The sequence below is a fragment of the Musa acuminata genome, chromosome BXJ2-7 (assembly GCF_036884655.1).
Source record: "Musa acuminata AAA Group cultivar baxijiao chromosome BXJ2-7, Cavendish_Baxijiao_AAA, whole genome shotgun sequence".
Classification (NCBI taxonomy): Eukaryota; Viridiplantae; Streptophyta; class Magnoliopsida; order Zingiberales; family Musaceae; genus Musa; species Musa acuminata.
In genome coordinates this window covers 8,627,811-8,647,021 of record NC_088344.1, presented here as the reverse complement: position 1 = coordinate 8,647,021, position 19,211 = coordinate 8,627,811, and the positions used below count along the sequence as shown (strand labels likewise).

General features: G+C 40.7%; 3 protein-coding genes and 1 long non-coding RNA gene across 12 annotated transcripts; 1 reads left to right on the top strand and 3 right to left on the bottom strand.

The window, feature by feature from the left end:
• Positions 1–947: 947 nt before the first annotated feature.
• On the bottom strand, positions 948–9,258 carry LOC103991402 (protein FAR1-RELATED SEQUENCE 5). Of its 9 annotated transcripts, none has more exons than XM_009410845.3 (8): positions 9,099–9,258; positions 8,824–8,992; positions 7,145–7,247; positions 2,732–4,618; positions 2,596–2,655; positions 2,165–2,312; positions 1,937–2,078; positions 948–1,351 (listed from the first exon to the last, which is right to left on the bottom strand). In XM_009410845.3, exons 2-6 carry the CDS (start codon positions 8,895–8,897, stop codon positions 2,229–2,231), a joined length of 2,208 nt encoding a protein of 735 aa, XP_009409120.1. In that variant the 5' UTR covers positions 8,898–8,992; positions 9,099–9,258; the 3' UTR covers positions 948–1,351; positions 1,937–2,078; positions 2,165–2,228. The 9 variants fall into 9 exon arrangements, with proteins under 9 accessions (XP_009409120.1, XP_064972987.1, XP_009409122.1 ...); XM_065116915.1 differs by having other exon boundaries at positions 948–1,340; XM_009410847.3 differs by having other exon boundaries at positions 1,975–2,078.
• Positions 9,259–9,800: 542 nt separating this feature from the next.
• Positions 9,801–10,475, top strand: LOC135618061 (ethylene-responsive transcription factor ERF017-like). Its single transcript, XM_065118962.1, has one exon. It carries the CDS (start codon positions 9,801–9,803, stop codon positions 10,473–10,475), a length of 675 nt encoding a protein of 224 aa, XP_064975034.1.
• A 1,172-nt stretch (positions 10,476–11,647) lies between these two features.
• LOC135616102 (uncharacterized) lies at positions 11,648–13,576 on the bottom strand. Its single transcript, XR_010488273.1, has 2 exons — positions 13,393–13,576; positions 11,648–12,158 (listed from the first exon to the last, which is right to left on the bottom strand). It is a non-coding gene; the product is annotated as an uncharacterized LOC135616102 (long non-coding RNA).
• A 1,260-nt stretch (positions 13,577–14,836) lies between these two features.
• Positions 14,837–17,467, bottom strand: LOC135617041 (serine/threonine-protein kinase RIPK-like). The gene is made up of 5 exons (XM_065116914.1): positions 16,876–17,467; positions 16,673–16,808; positions 16,129–16,265; positions 15,594–15,717; positions 14,837–15,513 (listed from the first exon to the last, which is right to left on the bottom strand). Exons 1-5 carry the CDS (start codon positions 17,254–17,256, stop codon positions 14,996–14,998), a joined length of 1,296 nt encoding a protein of 431 aa, XP_064972986.1. The 5' UTR covers positions 17,257–17,467; the 3' UTR covers positions 14,837–14,995.
• Positions 17,468–19,211: the final 1,744 nt, after the last annotated feature.

The window sequence follows — 19,211 nt, the reverse complement described above, 5'->3', positions numbered from 1 at the left end:
TTCATGAGACATGTTCTGCTCACATGATCACAGACTGTGCAACCCCTTGATGAGTGAGACTAGTACAAAAATAAATGATTGATTGTGATGCAATTCAATCAGGCCACTGGATAGAGATCACAATAATTGAATATGTTGTTTGTCAGCAATGAGCCATTCAGTGAACTAAAGCTAATTTATGATTTCACAGTAATCACTGTAGATGATTAATATCTCCACCAACCAATGCTGCATCTATATCTTCAAGTGGCCATAACCAAGTCTCTTGAAGTCTGGTGATGAAGAGGCAGAACCAGTGGAGCTTACTTGCTCACAGGCCACCATGGTCATGCCAAGCTAAAAAGGCAGAGGTTTGAACAACTTTGGAGGGTCCAAAAGAAGCTATAAAGCATAGCAAGATGACTGTCACCATAGGGCAAGAAGACTCTAACCTTTTTTTTTTTCTTTGGAGACTATTGTGAGGCTCCAAGAACAAGGTTGTGTATGTATTTGACTTTTTAGGGCCTGTACTATTGAATTTATGTGCAGCTCCTCTTTTATTTAAGAAGAAAAAAAGAAAAAGTCTTACCTTTGATTGGTCTTCAATTTCTCTCAACCTTTGGTTCAGGAAAACTTGCTCATAAATAAAGTCTATCTATACATACATATACATATATATATATGAACCAATGTAACCTCCATATCTTCTAATCTAGACTCATCCTGCTAACTCAACAGCATGATACATAAGAACCCCATCCACTGTTGACAGTAAATCACATTGGAGCTTTGTCCTACACTAGAAACCTGATCTTGGACCGAAAAAGTAAACAAGGATGAGAGTTTACAGTTCCCCAAAGACACAATATGATTCCTAATCATCAATTCCACAGTCACAGTTCCTCAATGATTTAGTATGTGTCCCAAATTATCATTCCATATGATTTCCAACTATCATGCAGAGAATCTAGCTGCAAGGAAGGAATTGGGAATTCATTGACCCAACTGACAACTACAATCATCAAGCATGTTCCTTGTTGTCATAGAAGCCACTGAATTGCAGCTTACATGGTTCTACACTCCTTATGAAGCTTTTGAAACCTTTAATATTATCATGGGATCATTATATCCCTGACTTCTGTACTAGGCTCCTCTTTAAGCATTGATAGCGCAACTTACACTCCTTGTCATTACAGAGCAGATCAAACACCATCCTCCATTGTTATCGTCAATGTTGATCTTTAAGCACTCATTTATCTGGTACATAGCATCATCCTGATAACGTAGGAAACCTTGCCAACAGCTTGCCTGTTCATATGCCCATGTCTTCAGATAGCTCGATGGGTGCTTGTCCATATGACCTGCACAGAAGCTGTAAATCCTTAAGAGCACAAGCAAATTATTCCAAATGGATGAGTCACCATTAATAGACACCATCTCAACTACAAACTGCACCCAACTATCTTGTTAATTGCTATGAACTTAATCAAACATTTTTCTCCAATTTCAGAAACTGCTTTTAGAAGCCAGTGAGATCTATTTTATACCAGAAAGATCTGAAAAGTACGATAATAAACCATGATGGAAGCCGAGGAAATTTTAGTTGATTGAGTTGGGATCAGTCCAATATGAAGAAACAAGAGGAGCATTCAGATCAGACTTTCTAAAAGATGAAATGATGCTTTCAAAAGAGTCTCCTAATGTACTAATGCAGGAAAAGATGACTGCTACAACACTAATATTATCCATATCAAAGACCAAAAATGATCTCCCCAAACTAGATACGCCAATCAAATGCCCAAGTGATAACACCATTTACAATATATGTCTCCATGCTCAAGCGTATGGCAAACTAATTAACATAACCGTGAACATGAAACCTAGGCATAAGGCCAAAGTACAACACTAGCATCCATGACAACAAGAATATCTGCCATGATGTACGTAGTTTATTTACTATTTGCAGGGGGGATCATTTTGTTATGTCATCTGTACCCTAACACGATTCTTATCTCAAGGCACTTCAATCAAGCATCCAAAAGGAATTTCCATGGGATACTGAAGACCTTGCGCCCATGTGTTTGTGCAGCAAAAGCAACCTGAACCCACAAAGCAAATCATGAAACCCATGTCAGCCAATGGAGATAAGGCAATACCATCATCTGAATCTAGATCATAGGCTTACATCACTTCATATAGGAATTCTAAACTACTCATACTCAGGTAATTCAGACAGAGATCTGAATGTCTCAATGGCCTTCATCATTTGTCCGATTGTTCACATGGGAACTCCCAAGAAATGCTGGGGAGTGCATACTTGCAGCTGAATATCCCTACATATATCATATTGGAAAAACAATGCTCATAAGCTGCAATCTGATCCAACTGCAAATTGAATACAAACAGAATAACTGCATGGTATTTTCCTAATCATTATCCTAGCGCAAGAAAAAGCAGATATCACACCAACATTGTCACAAAGCACCAATATACCGAGGTTCAAAACAACCTAGTTCATCGTGTAACAAGAATTTAGATCGCAGATGTATAGCATCAGAATATACACAATATCAATTTCTTTTTTCTTCATTACAAATTTTAGACCACAGTTATTACCTGATTTAACTGAGTGCTGGCAGGAAATGAATGTTGATGCAAGTCTGAGACAGAAGGATCCTGCAATTCAATTAAGCCATAAGCTAAAGAAAAGGCCAGGATCAAGCAAGCCAAATTTTACCCTCAGTGAACTTACTTGACTAAATTGACTTGAGCCATGAAAACCCTGCTGTTGTGAATAGGATGTCACTGGAACAATCAGGGATGAGCTTGTGGGGGTCTTGGGATCACTCTCACTTGTAATCACCCAATTGTTGCCTTCATTAGAAGACTTAGCATCCTTTTTCCACCTCTTTAAGAAGTACTTAAGAGGCAATTCTTTGATGTTTCTGAAGTCGAGCACCTTTAGCACATGACAACATTGAATCCCCACAAACTCAAACTTCTTACAACTGCAGTAGGCAGAACAATCTCGAGAGTCAAATCTAACATAGTGTTCTTTGGGTTTATCGGTGACAGCAACTCTGTACTCATATATACTCTCAACCTCACCACAACCAAACAACATAGAATCCATGAACATCTCAAACTCCTTCCTAAATATTTCAAAGACCACAGGTGTATATAGATTTGCAGCTTGTTTGAGCAACTTCGAGGGAGGTATTCTTGGGAAGCTTTGACTAGCATGAAAATCAGCTTGTAACTCTGCATAGCGATGTTCATCCAACACTCTCTCGTATTGCTTAAAAAAGGATAAGAGGTCTAACTGAGGACTCAAGTATTTCTTTAGCACGCTACTCAAGCTTTCATTCTGCAGAGTGCTTTTCATGTCAGCACAATATATGTCTCGACCATAAGGTAAAGCCCATTTGTCCCTGTCCTCAAATAACTTGCCTAACCATTCATTATTTTTGAGATCATATTTATCCAACATTGCTCTCCATGCTAACATGAATTCCTCCTCTTCCTCGCAATCATAGATACACTTGCTAAAATCTTTTGAAAAGGTTTTTGAACCTTGGAATACATGATTTAGATTTCTAACAGCATTCTGGTAAACATGCCACACACAATGTCGATGATTAGTGCCTGGCCAGACTGAAGCTACTGCACCACTTATTGCCATGGATTGATCTGTCAATATGGTCTTTGGTTGCTTTCCACGCATCCCAATCTTAAAGGTCTCGAATAACCACTTGAAAGAATCTATTGATTCATCATACAGCAATGCAGCACCAAATATAGTTGTTTGTTTATGATGATTCACACCAAGGAATGGTGCCAAGGGCCTACCATATCCATTTATTTTGTAAGTCATGTCCAAGCACACGACATCACCAAAGCAGTTAAAGTCCATTATAGATTTTGAGTCTGCCCAGAAAATGTTAGTCAATCTATCATCCTCATCTACCTGAATAGCATAGAAGAAGGAAGGGTCATCAAGCTGCATGCTCTGCAGATACTTTAGTACAGCTCCAGCATCACCCATCTGCATGGCTTTCATTCGCTTTGATCGGAGGTTATTCTTGTAATCTGCAGGAAGAAACATGACATTTCTAGGGCCGCCAATTGGCCTTGGAGCAGTCTCATTGGTAGATTTTGGAGTTGTCCCAGAATCATCTGACAAATCTGCTTCAGCAGCCTGAAGCTCAATGGTTATCCTTTGAGATCTTAACATGTGTGTTGTTGAAGGTGGTGCTGGCTGATGGTTGTGGTCTGCTATAAATTCTGTTATTCGGTATTTACCACTTGGTGTAATTTTAATGGTCATTCGTGCAGGGCATCCTATTCTTGTTTCTGGCCTGGGCCTCTTTACTTCTTTTGCACCTTTTTTGTCCTTACGAAACCCTTGTCTTGAGCAAACAAAAGTTCTAGATCTAGTAACATTTTCAGATGATTTATCCGAAGAACTTTTTCGCACACTAAAACCAACATGTCCAGCATACTTATTGTAGAACTCATATGCCTTCTCTTCGCTTTCGAATTCCATATCAATTTCCGGCACCAATTTTGCCATTGTGACCTCACTCAAAGGGCCATTTGGGTCAACCATTCTCCTCATTTTACCCTGTTTATGCAAACTCTATAATGGTTCATCAGCTTAGAAAAGAATTTGGGGAGACAGAAACAGATCAAAAACAGTGCATGGACGAGAATGACGCTAAATGCCCATATAATTGAATGCAGTTACTCAAGAACTTCAAGAAACTAGCAGTTCCTAAAAGCTATATAAGTATAAGAGCAAGATACGAGAGACACAATAAGTAGATTAAGATTTGTGAAATGTTGTTGCCCTTGAATATGAAGAAGTTGGCCAGGTGGATCATAGACTGATAAGATAATCCAAGCTATTCTGGAGCAAGAGAAAGTAATTTTGTTGGTAAGACTGGGAGATGTAAGGATGGGTAGCACAGAATAAGAAAATATGAAAAACAGATGACTATTGAAAAGATTTGATAGCCTTCTTTGTTATGTCTTGATCCACACTCTTAAGTCCTGGTATTAGCTTGATGTCTATTTTATATCATGTTTTACATAATCGATCAATTTCTGTAAGGTTCGATTAATCTAGACTAAGATTGGCTACATTTGCTGCTAAAACTTGTGATTTAATGGGAGGGTACCAGTCTAGTGTCTTAAATTGGTTGAGATTAGACAGGATCAGCCAATCCAAGGATTAAAATCTCAAACCGATGCCACTCTTTTGGAGGTCAGACTGATACAGTATCTTTATGGACCGACGTACTGACATTCAATATGGATTAGTACTCCCTGGACCAAAGAGAAAGGGAGAGAAGAGGGGAGGAGGGGGGAGGAGGAGGTGGCAACCACACATCAGGGGGAATGAGGGGAGAAAGAGTTGAAAAACAAAAGACAGAGAAGAAGAAAAAGTTAAATTAAAGAAAAATAAAAACAAAACAGCTGTTATAAGTTTTTAAAAAAAGATAATCAATACTACATGGTAGGCTTACCGCTAATTTTCTTCATACTAGTTTGCTTACAGCTTGGTAAACCAAATATCATAAGCTCACTGCATAATACAGTCCATATCGGATCAAACTAGGTAAATTTTCCAGGTTTACCTCTCAATTGGCTGTAGGACCAGTAAATATCGGTCGATACCAACCAGTATACATATTGTATTTTAGTCCTTGAGTCAACCTACTTGAATCAGCTTAGATCAATTAATCATAGATAAATTGACTAATTCCAAGTTGATATTAGGAATTCCCATCAAATAACAACTAGTTCCATTTGCTCTTCACAATCCCATTAGAGCCAGGCATAGATCCTCATTCAACTATTAAGAAGAAGAAGAGCAAGAGGAAAAAGAAGAAGAATAACAAGAAAAAGAACATGTGGGAATATGCACATACTTTGGTGCTTATTTTAGTATTATCTACTGAATTATATTATACATAAAACATGTTTAATCGACTTTTGAACACTATTTAATCCATAATATTTTATTTAATAGATCTCCATACTTTCGTTTTCTTAAATGTGGGACATGGATTCTAGATTCTAGCACAGGCTCCAAAACAGCAAAACCAATTCATAAGACTCTTAAACTTAATCATTTTCTCTAGAACTCTGTTATACGATACTAATTTCATCAATTTAACACAGACAACATTAGTTTAGTGTGGTGTACCTTCCTCACTTACTCTAGGTTGATGGTTCGAACTCTCATACTACAAATTGTAGCATTCACAAGTTTCTAGATATCTCAGTTGGTAAGGACTTGGTAAGATTATTGCAAGGTCCTAGTATCAAAACCCATCTTCAACACTTACCTTTGCCAAAAAAAATTAAAATCTGTCAATTTGCAGCTATGCTACTGCTTTCTTTAGCAATCCATGCATTATCTAGGTTTGTTATGAAGGAATCATAAGTAACATGCAATTTGAGAAGCATATATTGCAATTTCTCATTGAAGTAAATTTCTGCTACGTCTGGCCCCTGTTACTGCTCTGATTAATATTTTTCGACATATATTAATATTAAATTGGAAATCTACTGAATTAGAAGGCTCAATGTTTGAACAACATTATAAACTTGATTGATCTGAGTTATAGATTCTTTCATTTGTTGTTCGTCCTGCTTCAGTTCAACTTATTACCAAAGAATAAATTAACAGTAACCCTCTAGGATGTTTTAAAATAGCCATCCAAATAACTATACTTATCAGGCGCTTATATTCCTGCAAATCATGTCTAGTTTACGGTCTTTCCATGTTGCGTAACATATTAATTAGTCTCCTTGGTCCCCGGGTCCACTCTTCAAAGGTCTGCAATAGCTTTAGCAAATCATCGTCTTTGGTCCTGCATTATGTGTCTTCAGGGTGAGACATATGCAAGCTGTAGGTATAGCTTCATTTGCAAGTTAAATGATGGATACTGGTTAAGAAATTTACAAATGCCAAGTTAGATCTAATATGCATGTGTATATGCCACATCTTTGACGTTCCAACTTGTCAAGAATAATGACGCATTATTTATGAAAGTAATATATATATAAGGAAAATATAATGCTGAACCAAAAAGATTATACAAGTATCTAAACTGAAACAGACAAAAGAAAGAATGAGAAAAATTGAATTACCTACCTTTGTCCAAGCAATCCCACATGCATTACAAAGAGTCCTTGGTCCCTCGGGCCCACGGCGCATATGTGGTGTTGCATTTGCACTAATGCCACACCGAAGGCATCTGAGCAAGTTCAATAGACAATTAAGTGATCACACAAGATATGGACATAAAGGCAAAAAGCATTCATGTAGAAGATTGTACATTTCTTCTACAAACATGTACAGATTCAGATGCTAGATCTTACTGTTCCTTTGGATGCAATCATGTGCATCTTCATATAAGAGAATATAGCTCATACTGTTATCATGATAACTGAGGAGAAGAAAAGATAAACATGCATGAAAATTTGCAACATCATAGTTTGTTCTGCCAACTGCTGTTTTCTTGCAGAGAACCAAGTTATACAGAAGCAATATAAAAGTGAACAGAGATATAATAGATACAATAGTGAAAGTATCAGATGGCTGTCACACAGCTAGTCACACTACAATATTGCCAGACACACATCATCTAGCACCACTTGCTTTATTGTCAGGTTTCTTTGTCTTGCAATAACTGCTAGCCTAGAAATCTTTGTGTCCTAGTAGGTTTCTCTCACCGGAATGTATCCTAGCCAAGAACTTAAATATTTCAGGCCAGTTGCAACTCATACAATCCTTTCAAAATCTGCTGGATGATACCTTGATCCAGTGAATCAATTCTTACAGATGAAAAGAAAGATAATTCTTTCTTATCACAACCATATAATGAACATCTAAGAAACACATATACCGGGTACATCTGATAAGACGCTCGTAAGATTTTTATTGGATATGTGTCGGATTCAAAATACAACAATGGTAATCAGTCAGTCAACAAAAGAATCTTCTTCAAGAGTTTGAGTGACGGGAACCAATATAATGTCGTCTACTCCTAGGAAATGTTTGGAACAGACAACTTTGTTTGACACTTTGTCAGCTGTTGTAGTGCCCAAAAGGAACAAACATCACTCTTAAGCATCCATTTTTTTATAATTATTAAAAGGACAGGATAGTTTCAGAAATACTTAACAATACTTAGTGTACAATTCTTGGTAGAATTTTAATTCACTTAGATGTTGATCGTTTATATCTTTTGTATTAAACATTAATCTGAAAATAAACTGATGATCTTACTGCAGCAATAAAAACAATTGATATCTTATGATCTTATCTATATTGTTGAAGTAACTATTATGAGAGAAGTTACCTTCATGATGAATAGCTTCAGCTTGCTACTTAAACCTGTTATTATTCATTGACACACCAGATATGTTGCATTGCGTCCTATTTTTTCAAGATTTTGCACATCATGTATAGATTTCGTCGACATAAATTTAGCAAAAACAATTACCCATGCAGTTCAAGAATATTTTACTTAGCCTCCGTCTTAGTTACCATGAAACTAGTAAACACCTCTATATAAATTAAATTAAACGTCAATGCAGATCTCCAAGAATAAGGGCGAAAAAAAAAAGGAAAAGAAACAAGAACTGTATTCAACAAATCCGGCAAACATGTACAACAACAGGATTGCGAGACAAGTTTCCTTGCAAGATCAACAGTCATTAACTGGGTCCATCTACCAGGTTCAAAATCTTGAACAACTTTATTTTTCTACTATTTCATCAAGAATAAAAAATAAAAAGAAGCTCCGAAAGGCCAGATATTTTACGCACCTGGGAGGACCCTCGGAACCATCGTTGCCGGTACCGTCGTGTACGACAAGATCCTGCTCTTGCTCGAACTGCATCTGCAGATAACCGTCGCCTCCGCTCCACTCGCCACCGTGTTAGGGGTTCACCAGTGCGCCCGACTCATCTCACTCCTCCCTCATACAAGCCATTTCTACGTAAGAAAATGGGGGAAATAAAGATCCTTTTACCTACAAGAAATTGGGGAAAAACGTCGCACGACAAAATTTCTACAGAGAATCGAACTCGCAAGCCCTAACCGAATCTTCATACGACGTAAAACGCTTCGATCCGTCGAAATTAGGGTTTCTTTTTTGGTGCAAAAACCCTGAGGAGGCGGAAGAGGCGGAAGGGGTCGAAATGGATCAGCTGAGAAGCGTCGGTTAGCGAGACGCCAAACCCACAGCGATGAGATGCCTCGGCGGCTGACACGCGGCACGGCACACTTAATAAAGCACTCTGTCGAGTTAGTTATCGACACCTGTCCATTGCCAAATATTGCTATGTATTTAATTTATTAGAAAATTAAAATCTCGATCAGTTCCCTCCAAGAAAGGGCACTCCCAATGCAAGATATTTATATACCATTATGAGAATTAACTCTGTCCGTGGCATAGTCTGACTCGAATACCATTGGACGTGTCTTTGGACCCAAGTCCGCGTCATAACGCGGCGCTGCTGCCCCTCCCACAAATAAGTTTAGGACACTCATCTCGTGTAAACCCAAAGTGGATCTTGATCGAAGTAACACGTGGCACTAATCAGGACGTTTAGGAATAGTGGGTTTTGGTTTGGGTGTGGAGAGAAATATTAAAGATGGGCACGTAATCGCGCACGTTGCGAACTTTCTTTCGCACACGTTGCCGCGGCGTTGCTCGTGTCTTGGGTCGGACCACGCCCGCCTCGCGAGTCCACGCGGTCCACCTCAGCGATTGCCAGGCCCTCAGCGTCTTGTAGCTTAAATGCCGCACCCCGCTCTTCCCGTCCCGTCCTCAGTGTGTCGGATTGGAGCAAAAGCAAGAGACCGGGAAGACAGGAGGCGGCCACGTGTCAGCACCCCACCAACTATGAAGCCGGAGGGGGGGAAGGCGGCGGCGGGGGAGAGCGAGCGGGGCGGCGAGGTTAGGTACCTGGGGGTGCGGAAGCGGCGGTGGGGGAAGTGGGTGTCGGAGATCCGCCTGCCGCGGAGCCGGGAAAGGATCTGGCTGGGGTCGTACGACGCCCCCGAGAAGGCGGCCCGGGCGTTCGACGCCGCCGCCTTCTTCCTCCGCGGCGACGCCGCCCGCGTCAACTTCCCCGACCAGCTACCCAGGGACGGCCCCGCCGGGGGGGCGCTTTCCCACGACCAGATCCAGGCCGCGGCCGCCCGCCACGCCAACGGGACTCCGCCGGCGGCCTCGGCGTCGGGGGCTTCGGACGGTATCGTGACGGACGACAACCAGGAGCTCGACGAGTCGTTCGTCAGGTTCATGGCGATGGACGACAATGCGGACTTCCCGTTGCTCTACGAGGACTTCTTGTACGGGGTTTTCCCTGCGGCCGGAGCGCCGATGCCGCCTCAGGACGGTACCGCCGGCATCAACGAACACGATGGGAATGAGGTTTTTGATGAATTCCCTGCGCTTTGGAGCTTCTGAGGAGGAGGAGGAGGAGGAAGAAGAAGAAGACAGTCCGAGGAATTAACAATTTGACTTCATTACTTTTCTTTTTCTGCATGCCTTCAGCTGGGAATTATTGGACCAGCTTGGCAGCAGTGGATTTCACACGCGCACACACACTTTTCTCGCTCGGCTCTCTCTGTCTCTCTTTTTTTTTTTGGGAAGTAAATCCATGTCGCAATGGTTTCCTATTGTAAGGGGGCAGTGAAGCTGAGTCGTCGTTTCCGTAATAAAAGAGGGAAAAGGTTCAGCTACAATTAAAAATGTCTGAATCAAGTGAGAGTCACGTGTCCAGATAGACCCAAGAACACCTTTTCCTTTCTCACACACCATCACGCCGTCAGTGTTAGAATGGGAGGAAGATTCATCAATTATTAGCTTTGGGTGCAAGCTTTCCTTTTGGCTCGTCGTTCTCCTCCTATATATTTGAATCGTCTTCTTACGTTACCATTCCTGGTTTGCAGTGTACGCACGTGCTCACTCGTGCTGTTATCTTCCTGTAGCTGATGTAAAACTTGGTGACTCGCAGGCATCCTTCGAAGTATCCAAATATATTCTTGGCAACGCCATCATTGGTTTCATGCTGTGTAACTGTAACTCCACAGATTCGATTGCAGAATTTTGTGTACTTGAAAGTGTTGACTGTGCCGCCTTATAAGACTTGGCTTCACTGAATCATGATGCATATCCTAACCCACAGCAAAATGGGGTTTTCGGGAGGAAGAAAAGGGGATAAGTAGCACGATCAAGTAACATCGCTGCACAAGCGATGAATAAAATGGTTGCCATCCATCCGAAAGCAAGCCTTCATTGACTCTCGCGTGCGAGTGATGTAGATATGGAACTGACATGGACTTTATCCCATACCGGATTGGATCGTAGTGTAAAGTTCAAAGGTAGCTCGTCAATGAGCTTTTTCCAAAATGTCTTGATCAAATGTACCAAAATGCAGATATCAGATTGGATTCTGATTGAATAGATATCACACATACAAACTCGTGTGCTTGACTTCATAAACATACATATTAATTCTGATGATTTACAGTAATTATTTAGATATGCTTGGTGTTCACAGATGCAATTCACATTGCAATAGGTCATGGCCCAGACATTGTGCTACAAATAGTGCACATCTGAAAGAATATAGAGGGTTGACAACAGAGACATTTTTATATGGCATATAGTTATGGCTACACCATGCATCAAGTAACCATAGTAAAGAAGAAGAAAATACATGAAAGGTTCCCCGGACAATTTTATCGACCCACTCCACATGTCCACAAAATATGCCAACAATGATCACACAAGTAGGGAGGACAGATATGCTGATTTGAAAAGATGTAGAAGATAAGGAAAATACATATTCACTTAGTCCTTTGGTAGTAAATGAGCTGCTTTGAAGCACTAGCATTTTGGATTCGTCATTGTGGATGGCCTGGCTGGCCCTCACAATCATCCCCGTGGAAGCTTGGCTTAGGGCTTGTTGACCTTGAGCATGCATCAATCTCTGGCTTGTTTCAATCTTGCTCGATGACAGTGACACGGTGATTGATGGAGATATTGGTTGACGATAGACCACGAAATACGGCGGCAGCAACAGCGGTGGTGGTGCCAGCGGGTAGAGGAAGCATCCTGAAGGCAGACCCAAGGGAAGTTGTTTTGCTACCCGAAGAACAGTGAAAACATAAAACAATAAGAACACTAATCCAATAAAAAGACAAGAAAACAATTTAATTAGAATTGATGATGTTTCCTTCAACAGATCTCATTAGCAAAACCATTGGCATGCCAACATGATGATATCTATGATTATTACGAATTAGTTATAACACCAAGCCACAGTTGAAAAGGTTATGTTGATTGATCGTCAATGAGTTATGTGTGACGACACAATCTGTTATCCGATACGATTCATCGGGGTTAAGTGTGACACTATATGTGAGACTATCGGGTCACATTGTGGTCATAGTCAATACATAAGATTGATTTTTGAAAGTGTTATATACTTCTAGTACTATGCTATCTAATAAATTGTGATATCTGCAACCCTATTAGACAAATACATGGTATTTTAATCATCTGATATGCTTGATATTCTGATTAATACACTCATCAATTTAATCATCTGATTTTGGTAAGTGTGATACTATATTTATAAACATATTATGGTTAATTTTTCTAGTATAAAAATATTAAACATTTAAAAAACAATATTTATAAGGAGAATACTATTATAAATTAGAAAGAACAAACAATCACAAGAAAAGCCTTAAATGCTAACATCAACCTCAATATAGCTGTAAATAAGCATATACATACCCAAATAACAAAAATTAAAAAGGGAGAATATCCAGGAAGCTAAAGACCACTTAATCATCTGATAATGTGCTATTAACACACGAAGAATTAAAAACTTCTTAATAACTTTCACCTAAATGATTTTATTAGAATTTAGCTGATACATGAAATAAGCCATCCAAAACAACATGTAGTGTATGACAACTAAAAGATCTGAAATGTTGAATCATAGAAACCACAACTATCATTTATCTAAGCACGCTATTAGAAGTAAACAAAATCTCCAGTATTGGTAGGAAGAACCAGAAAAGGACAATAAAATGCTTGCAAAAACAAAGGAAGAAAAAGAAAGATCAAGCTGCCGGGTAGCAAACACAAACAAAGAACCAAAAGCAAGAGAACAAACGGTACTTCGCAAAAAAAAATGCATTTTTTTGGTATACCGCAGATAAGTCCAGGACAAGCAAGAGAACACAAATTCATCAGCACCAACAAACACCCAGGAAAACTACATTCGAAAACTCCACAATTCTAAAAACACAACCATCCAAAAGGGAAATTCCGAGCGAGACAAATTATTCAGAAGGGCGATACGAACCAAACCTGAGAACTGACCAACAGACCGGGGCAGGGCTAAATCGACTGCTGCTGATGAACGATGCATGGTTCCTCGCCCTAGAGTTCTTCCGACAATCTGCGAATTGATCGGATCGAAGGAGCCCAGCTTTAGGGCTTTAGGAAGAGGGGGCAAAAACAGAAGGAATTGGGCCGTGAACAGCGTAAGAGAGTATTAAGCCGCGCTGGTCCTCAATGTATGGGGTTATTGTTGGCATTCTCTATCTAATTGTGAACTCGCAATTGTTGGGCAGCTAAGTTATTCAGCACATTCGTAAAAATATATCAAATGAAATTTTAATTCTTAATTTTTTTGATTAATAGATCTATCGCATTACCATCAAGCTAATACTTTAGATGTTATTATGTTATTTGATGATGCTTATGAATCACTTTTTAAATGTTACATAAGTAAATATTTGTAAATATTTACGAGCGTAAGAATATACTGTAAAGCCTTAGTAAATAAATCAATAACAAATACTATTAAATATAATTTTTTAATTAACATTAGTTGTTTCGTAATCTCGCTATCGATGTCACTAGTATAGTGCATTCCTTTTCAACGATCACATCCGCGAGTGTCATGATACTGTTATATGCTACCATCATAGTTTTCAATTGTTACCATCAATCTCGCCCGTGGGATAAGCACGTAGTCGAGTTCCATCGCTATGGCCTTACATCCATTGGTTGTTGTTGTGCTCTCGCCAATAGTAGCAATCGTCTTAATAGGGTTGTTGCCTCCTCTGTCACCGTGAGTTAGCACCATCGTATTAGGTGCAGTCATTGCCCAATGCAACAATCATCACATGTCTTGCCACCGTTTAAGGTCGATAACTTTCTATAACCTCCTCCTACAGGCACTCCGTTGTAACAATAATCATTGCCACACATGCTAGGGCCAATGACCAAGGTAGGTTGTCATCTTACCTGTGATTTCCTTTTGCAATGCTAAGTGACCACAATATACCACCTACAACAAGTTACCCAAGGTAGGGTTACATAATATAATATTATCTCACTTAGCTAATTAATTGATATAATATAAAAGTTTTAATATTATAAAAAATAAAAAAATAGATAATCTTCATCATTGTACATGCTAATTCAATCCAAAAATTTAAGTTAATATATTATGTGGGTTAGACTGCCTCTCTTCACATTTACCAATATGAGACTATTCTCTTAGTCTTTTTTTTTTTTTTATCTCTCATCACAAATGAATATCTTCTAACATTCTTCTTCTATTTTTAATCCTTTTCTTCAATCTCTCCTTACACGTCAACATCTTCAAATATAATCTAACAAAAGCTCAACCCACGGTTACTTCTCGGTGTCCCCTCTGAGCTTGCCCGATCTAAACTTGTTGCCGTCCCTCTAATAAGATAATTTCGTGAAATGGAGTTATAGTGTGCATGACAATCTATCATCTATAGATTTGGTTGCAGTTCGTGAGCATTATATCAAGTGCTTATATATACAACCACACCGATGGCTGCTTCTGATCTCAGAGCATCAGCGTAGCAATGTGGAAATGATCAATACAATCCAAACTACTGTATGATTCCGCGTCTTCTCAAGGTTCATGCTCCGTTCTGCTTGTGGTGTTCTGGCGAGGTTCGATGCTGTGGGTTTCCTCCTTCCTTCGCAGCCTTCGGGGACCTGACCTTGTGCCGGTGTCCATGGTGATGATGATGGTGGTGCCCGTTCTTCTTCGCTTCGCTCTTTGTTGATTCGTCTGTGCATCCATCCTCCGCCGGTACTACGTACACGAATGGGGCGATTGGCATGTCCTTCAGGTCCAGGAGAGGCTCCAAGGTCTCGACAATGGCGGACATCTGAGGCCTGGACTTGGGGTGATGGCTCAAGCACTTGTAGGCCACCGCAGCCGCCTTCTGTGCGCCCTGCTCGGAGTACTGCCCGCATAGGCCGGGATCCATGATACGGTTCAGCTTTCTGGGATCGTTGAGACAAGGCCGTGCCCACTCCACGAGGTTCTGCTCCCTGCTCGGCCGTTTCTTGTCCACGGATCGCCGGCCTGTCAGCAGCTCAAGCAGCACAACCCCGAAGCCGTACACGTCGCTCTTCACCGTCAGGTGACCTGAGAAGCACGTAACATGGCGGATCAGCCCGAGAACAGAAGGAATCTACTCACAGGAAAGGTCGGATGTGCACAATTACCAGTCAGGATGTACTCCGGTGCAGCATAGCCTTGCGTGCCCATAATCCGAGTGGAGACGTGGGTTTCATCTCCTTCGGGACCATCCTTCGCCAGACCAAAGTCCGAGAGCTTTACTTCGTAATCCTAAGGAATTAGCATTGCATCAGTCAACTCAAGATGAGTGGGGGAAATCGCCATCAGTGAACCAGTGACAAAGAAACATGAGCTACCACCAATAATGAATGATCTTCCTAGAATTTGCATATGAATCAATTCTCTAATGTAGACATACACTTTGCATGCATGTTCTTTTGAGACCTCGCGTTGTAGCCATAGAATCTCAGGGATAAGAATGGTAACAACACAACTATTGATGCATACTATTCCAATGGTTGGTATCCATCTCTGTCACAATTCGTCTGGGATTCTTTGTGTTTTGGAAATGTTCAATCTGAAATGAGACAATCTCAATCATGCAGCTTCATCACCAGGCTGCTCGCGGGAAGTAGTCCACCGAGAGGAGAAAAGGTAATGGTGGCGATGGAGGGGACTTACCGAGTCCAACAAGATGTTTGAGGCCTTGAAGTCTCGATAGATCACCGGCTTCTCGATGTCATGGAGAAAGGCGAGGCCTTTGGCGGCTCCGATCGCGATCTTTAGCCTTGTTGACCATGGTAGAGATGCAAAGTACCCTGCACAAAAGATCAAACTTTTTGGTATCTCCTCCTAGCAAGCAAATTAGGTAGCATTGCATACAGGACCTTTTAGTCGTAGCATTCATGATGATGATGACGATGACGATGACGATGACCAAGACAATGTTCAGGAGCTGTTCATTATTTATTGGTGACCTCAAAAAGACTCGTGCAACTTCAACAAGGCCGAAGCTCACGCAGAGAGCAAGAGAGGGTGAGGAGTAGAATTGAAACAAACCAAATGGGTGGAGGATATTTTTCCTTCATGAAAACGAAGGGTGAACGACTGTGATTTTGATGGAGTGGACTTATTGATCACGTAAATGGCCACGTAATTGCAGTAGTAATCTATCTTTACGTTTGCGGCAAACAGAACAGCAAGAACAATCTTGAACCGGACGTACTTTTGAAGAGGTGGTTCTCCAAGCTGCCTCGGGGCATGAATTCATACACCAGTAGCCTGTGTTCGTCTTCGCAGCAGTACCCGATCAGCTTCACAAGGTGTGAGTGCCTCAGTTGGCCGAGAAAGACGACTTCGGTCTGCAAGGTGCGAGAAGAATGAGTTGCAGGAAGATGAGAAGCAGTAGCTATCTGCATCGGCGCTCACCAGCCATTCCTTGTGACCCTGCGAGCCCTCCAAGTCCAGGACCTTCACGGCGACCGCCTGGGCCTTCAGCCCCGGCTTCACCTTGTCGTCGACGAACCCCTTGTAGACCGGCCCGAACCCACCCTCCCCTAGGAAGTTGCTCGACGAGAAGCTCTGCGTCGCCGCCTTCAGCTCCGCCAGCGTGAAAACGTGAAGGTTGGAGCCGGCGAGGGATATCGAGAGGTCCTCCGGCGACAGCATGCCCGTGGAGTTGCTGAGGTCGGAGTACGACAGCCGCGGAATGGATATCTGCTTCGCCATGAACTTCTTCGCCTGTTTCGATGCGGCTGTTCGCCCACCTCCATAGCATCCCGGCAGGAGAGACCTCCAAATCTTCGTCATCTTTCAGGAAGGCTCGAGCGTTTACAGATCAATCAATGCAAGCTTAACCGACACTGGTCCAACCTACTCTTTTTCTGCAGGAAGCCCAGCCGATAGCAGTAACATGAACAGCGGACTGAAGGATCGAGATGTCCTGAGGAGGAGGAAGAAGAGGAAGAGCAAGAGGAGTTGGAGGGAATGGTAGTCTTGGAGAAGGAACCAGTTGTTGGTAACATACCAACCACTCTACCAAATATAAGGAAATGTATCTGTTGACCCTTGACTTTGGCAAATGACTCCAGATGTTGACATTGACACCAGAAATGGGGGAGAATTTGGTTCCAAGTCCTGTCCACCAAAGTGGGCTTTGAACTCCATCACATATGCTCTTGATGTGACACACCCAACATTTTGCAGATTTGTTTTAGCAGCCTAGTGATTTCTTCATCCACATATATAATATACATATATATATGTATAATACTTTTCACTACTTAGATGAATGCAAAGGAGAAAAGACACACTATGAGATTTGTTAGAAAGACTGTAATTATAATGTATGTGACTTTAAGCAGTGTCACATTTGTATATAGTTGGATAACTAGGTATTAAAGTAGTATTTACAGATTATCAAAAATAAAAGAAAATAAAAGCAAGATGAATGCAGAAAATGACTTGTCATATTTATATTTCAAAGCCACATTAAAAATGAGCTCAAGAAATAGACAATCAAACCACTTTTAGAACCTTCTGATCAGCATGTGAATGTGTTAATGGATTGAAAAGGGCACCTCGTGATCCGAAGACCAGGTGATGCTGTTCTGGAACCATTGTATGTGTTTGCCTCTCCATCTCAACTTTGTCTGGGATATTTCTGATGATGAAATTATACCTTGAAGATTAAATATAATTTTCCTTCTAGAACATGACATATGATTTCTCATCATTTTCTTGTTTTCTCGGTTTGGAGGGCTGTATCTGTCTGTGAACATCTAATGCATTAAATTATATCTCCAGCCATTCTGCTTTCAATTCAAGGTTTACATTGTCTTTTTGCCTGAAGGAAATAAAATATGCATCTGCTCATACCTACATATGCATATATAATGAGTTCAGATTTGTCTTCATGTTGGTAAAGCACCAGGAAGATTTCTTAGCAGTTGCTTGTATTGCATATCGTCTGGAAATTTATTGATCTTAATTGCTCCAATGACATCAGTGATCAGCATGAGGTCCACCATGAATAATTATTCCAACACTTGTGTATTGAATGAAGCAACTTTCGAGAGCACTCTCTCTCTTCATTCATTGAAATGAGCATCATTAACTTCCATCAGAGAGTTAAATGTGTTTCCTCAGTCTCATCTGCAATTTATTCTAGCAGCTTTAACTGTGCTCACATTGAATCTGCATCAGATGTGATACGGTGGAGAAACAATGTCTATATCAATGGGTAGGTGCAGGGTTGAAACCTTAAAACAAAGCTGCAGCCATCAGTGTTGTAGGTCTCTTTTTGGCCATATTCCTGGAAACCTACAGCATGAAATTTCCACAGTTGATGTCACCAGAAATGGAGTTTACTTCAATAAACTCCAATGGCACTCTTTTATTTCCCCTCATTTTCACAGTAAAATCAAAAGAATCATATCACCTTCATGCTATTTTTTTTTCTCCCTTGTAACAGTGGAGCTGATGTTCTCATGAGATACCTAAGAACAGTATTCCTTTAGCAAGTTTGGAGATGAAATGTGGTCTCTAACATGTGTGGTATTAAAAGTCAGAAAAGGAGAACAATCCGATTCCAAGGGATATGGTTTTTACTGTTCATGTGAGTTTTACTTTGAACAAGGTGATGATAAACAAAGAGAACAACCATGAAAGGTTGCTACAGGCCAAGCAGAGCAGTTGAGAAGGTTCTATTCCCTCATCCTAAAACCTGTTTGAGTTCAGAGTCAAGCAGCCCATTGGCACTTACA

What these genes read in the sequence shown, in the direction of transcription:
- LOC103991402 (XM_009410845.3), bottom strand. Translation starts at nt 8,897, where the DNA reads ATGCAGTTCGAGCAAGAGCAGGATCTTGTCGTACACGACGGTACCGGC. An exon ending in GGTTCCGAGGGTCCTCCCAG is followed by an intron (nt 7,248 to 8,823) that starts GTGCGTAAAATA and finishes GAACTTGCTCAG; the next exon opens with ATGCCTTCGGTGTGGCATTA. An exon ending in GTGGGATTGCTTGGACAAAG is followed by an intron (nt 4,619 to 7,144) that starts GTAGGTAATTCA and finishes GAACCATTATAG; the next exon opens with AGTTTGCATAAACAGGGTAA.
- LOC135618061 (XM_065118962.1), top strand. Translation starts at nt 9,801, where the DNA reads ATGCCGCACCCCGCTCTTCCCGTCCCGTCCTCAGTGTGTCGGATTGGA.
- LOC135617041 (XM_065116914.1), bottom strand. Translation starts at nt 17,256, where the DNA reads ATGACGAAGATTTGGAGGTCTCTCCTGCCGGGATGCTATGGAGGTGGG. An exon ending in GGAGAACCACCTCTTCAAAA is followed by an intron (nt 16,266 to 16,672) that starts GTACGTCCGGTT and finishes TCTTTTGTGCAG; the next exon opens with GGTACTTTGCATCTCTACCA. An exon ending in CAAACATCTTGTTGGACTCG is followed by an intron (nt 15,718 to 16,128) that starts GTAAGTCCCCTC and finishes CTAATTCCTTAG; the next exon opens with GATTACGAAGTAAAGCTCTC.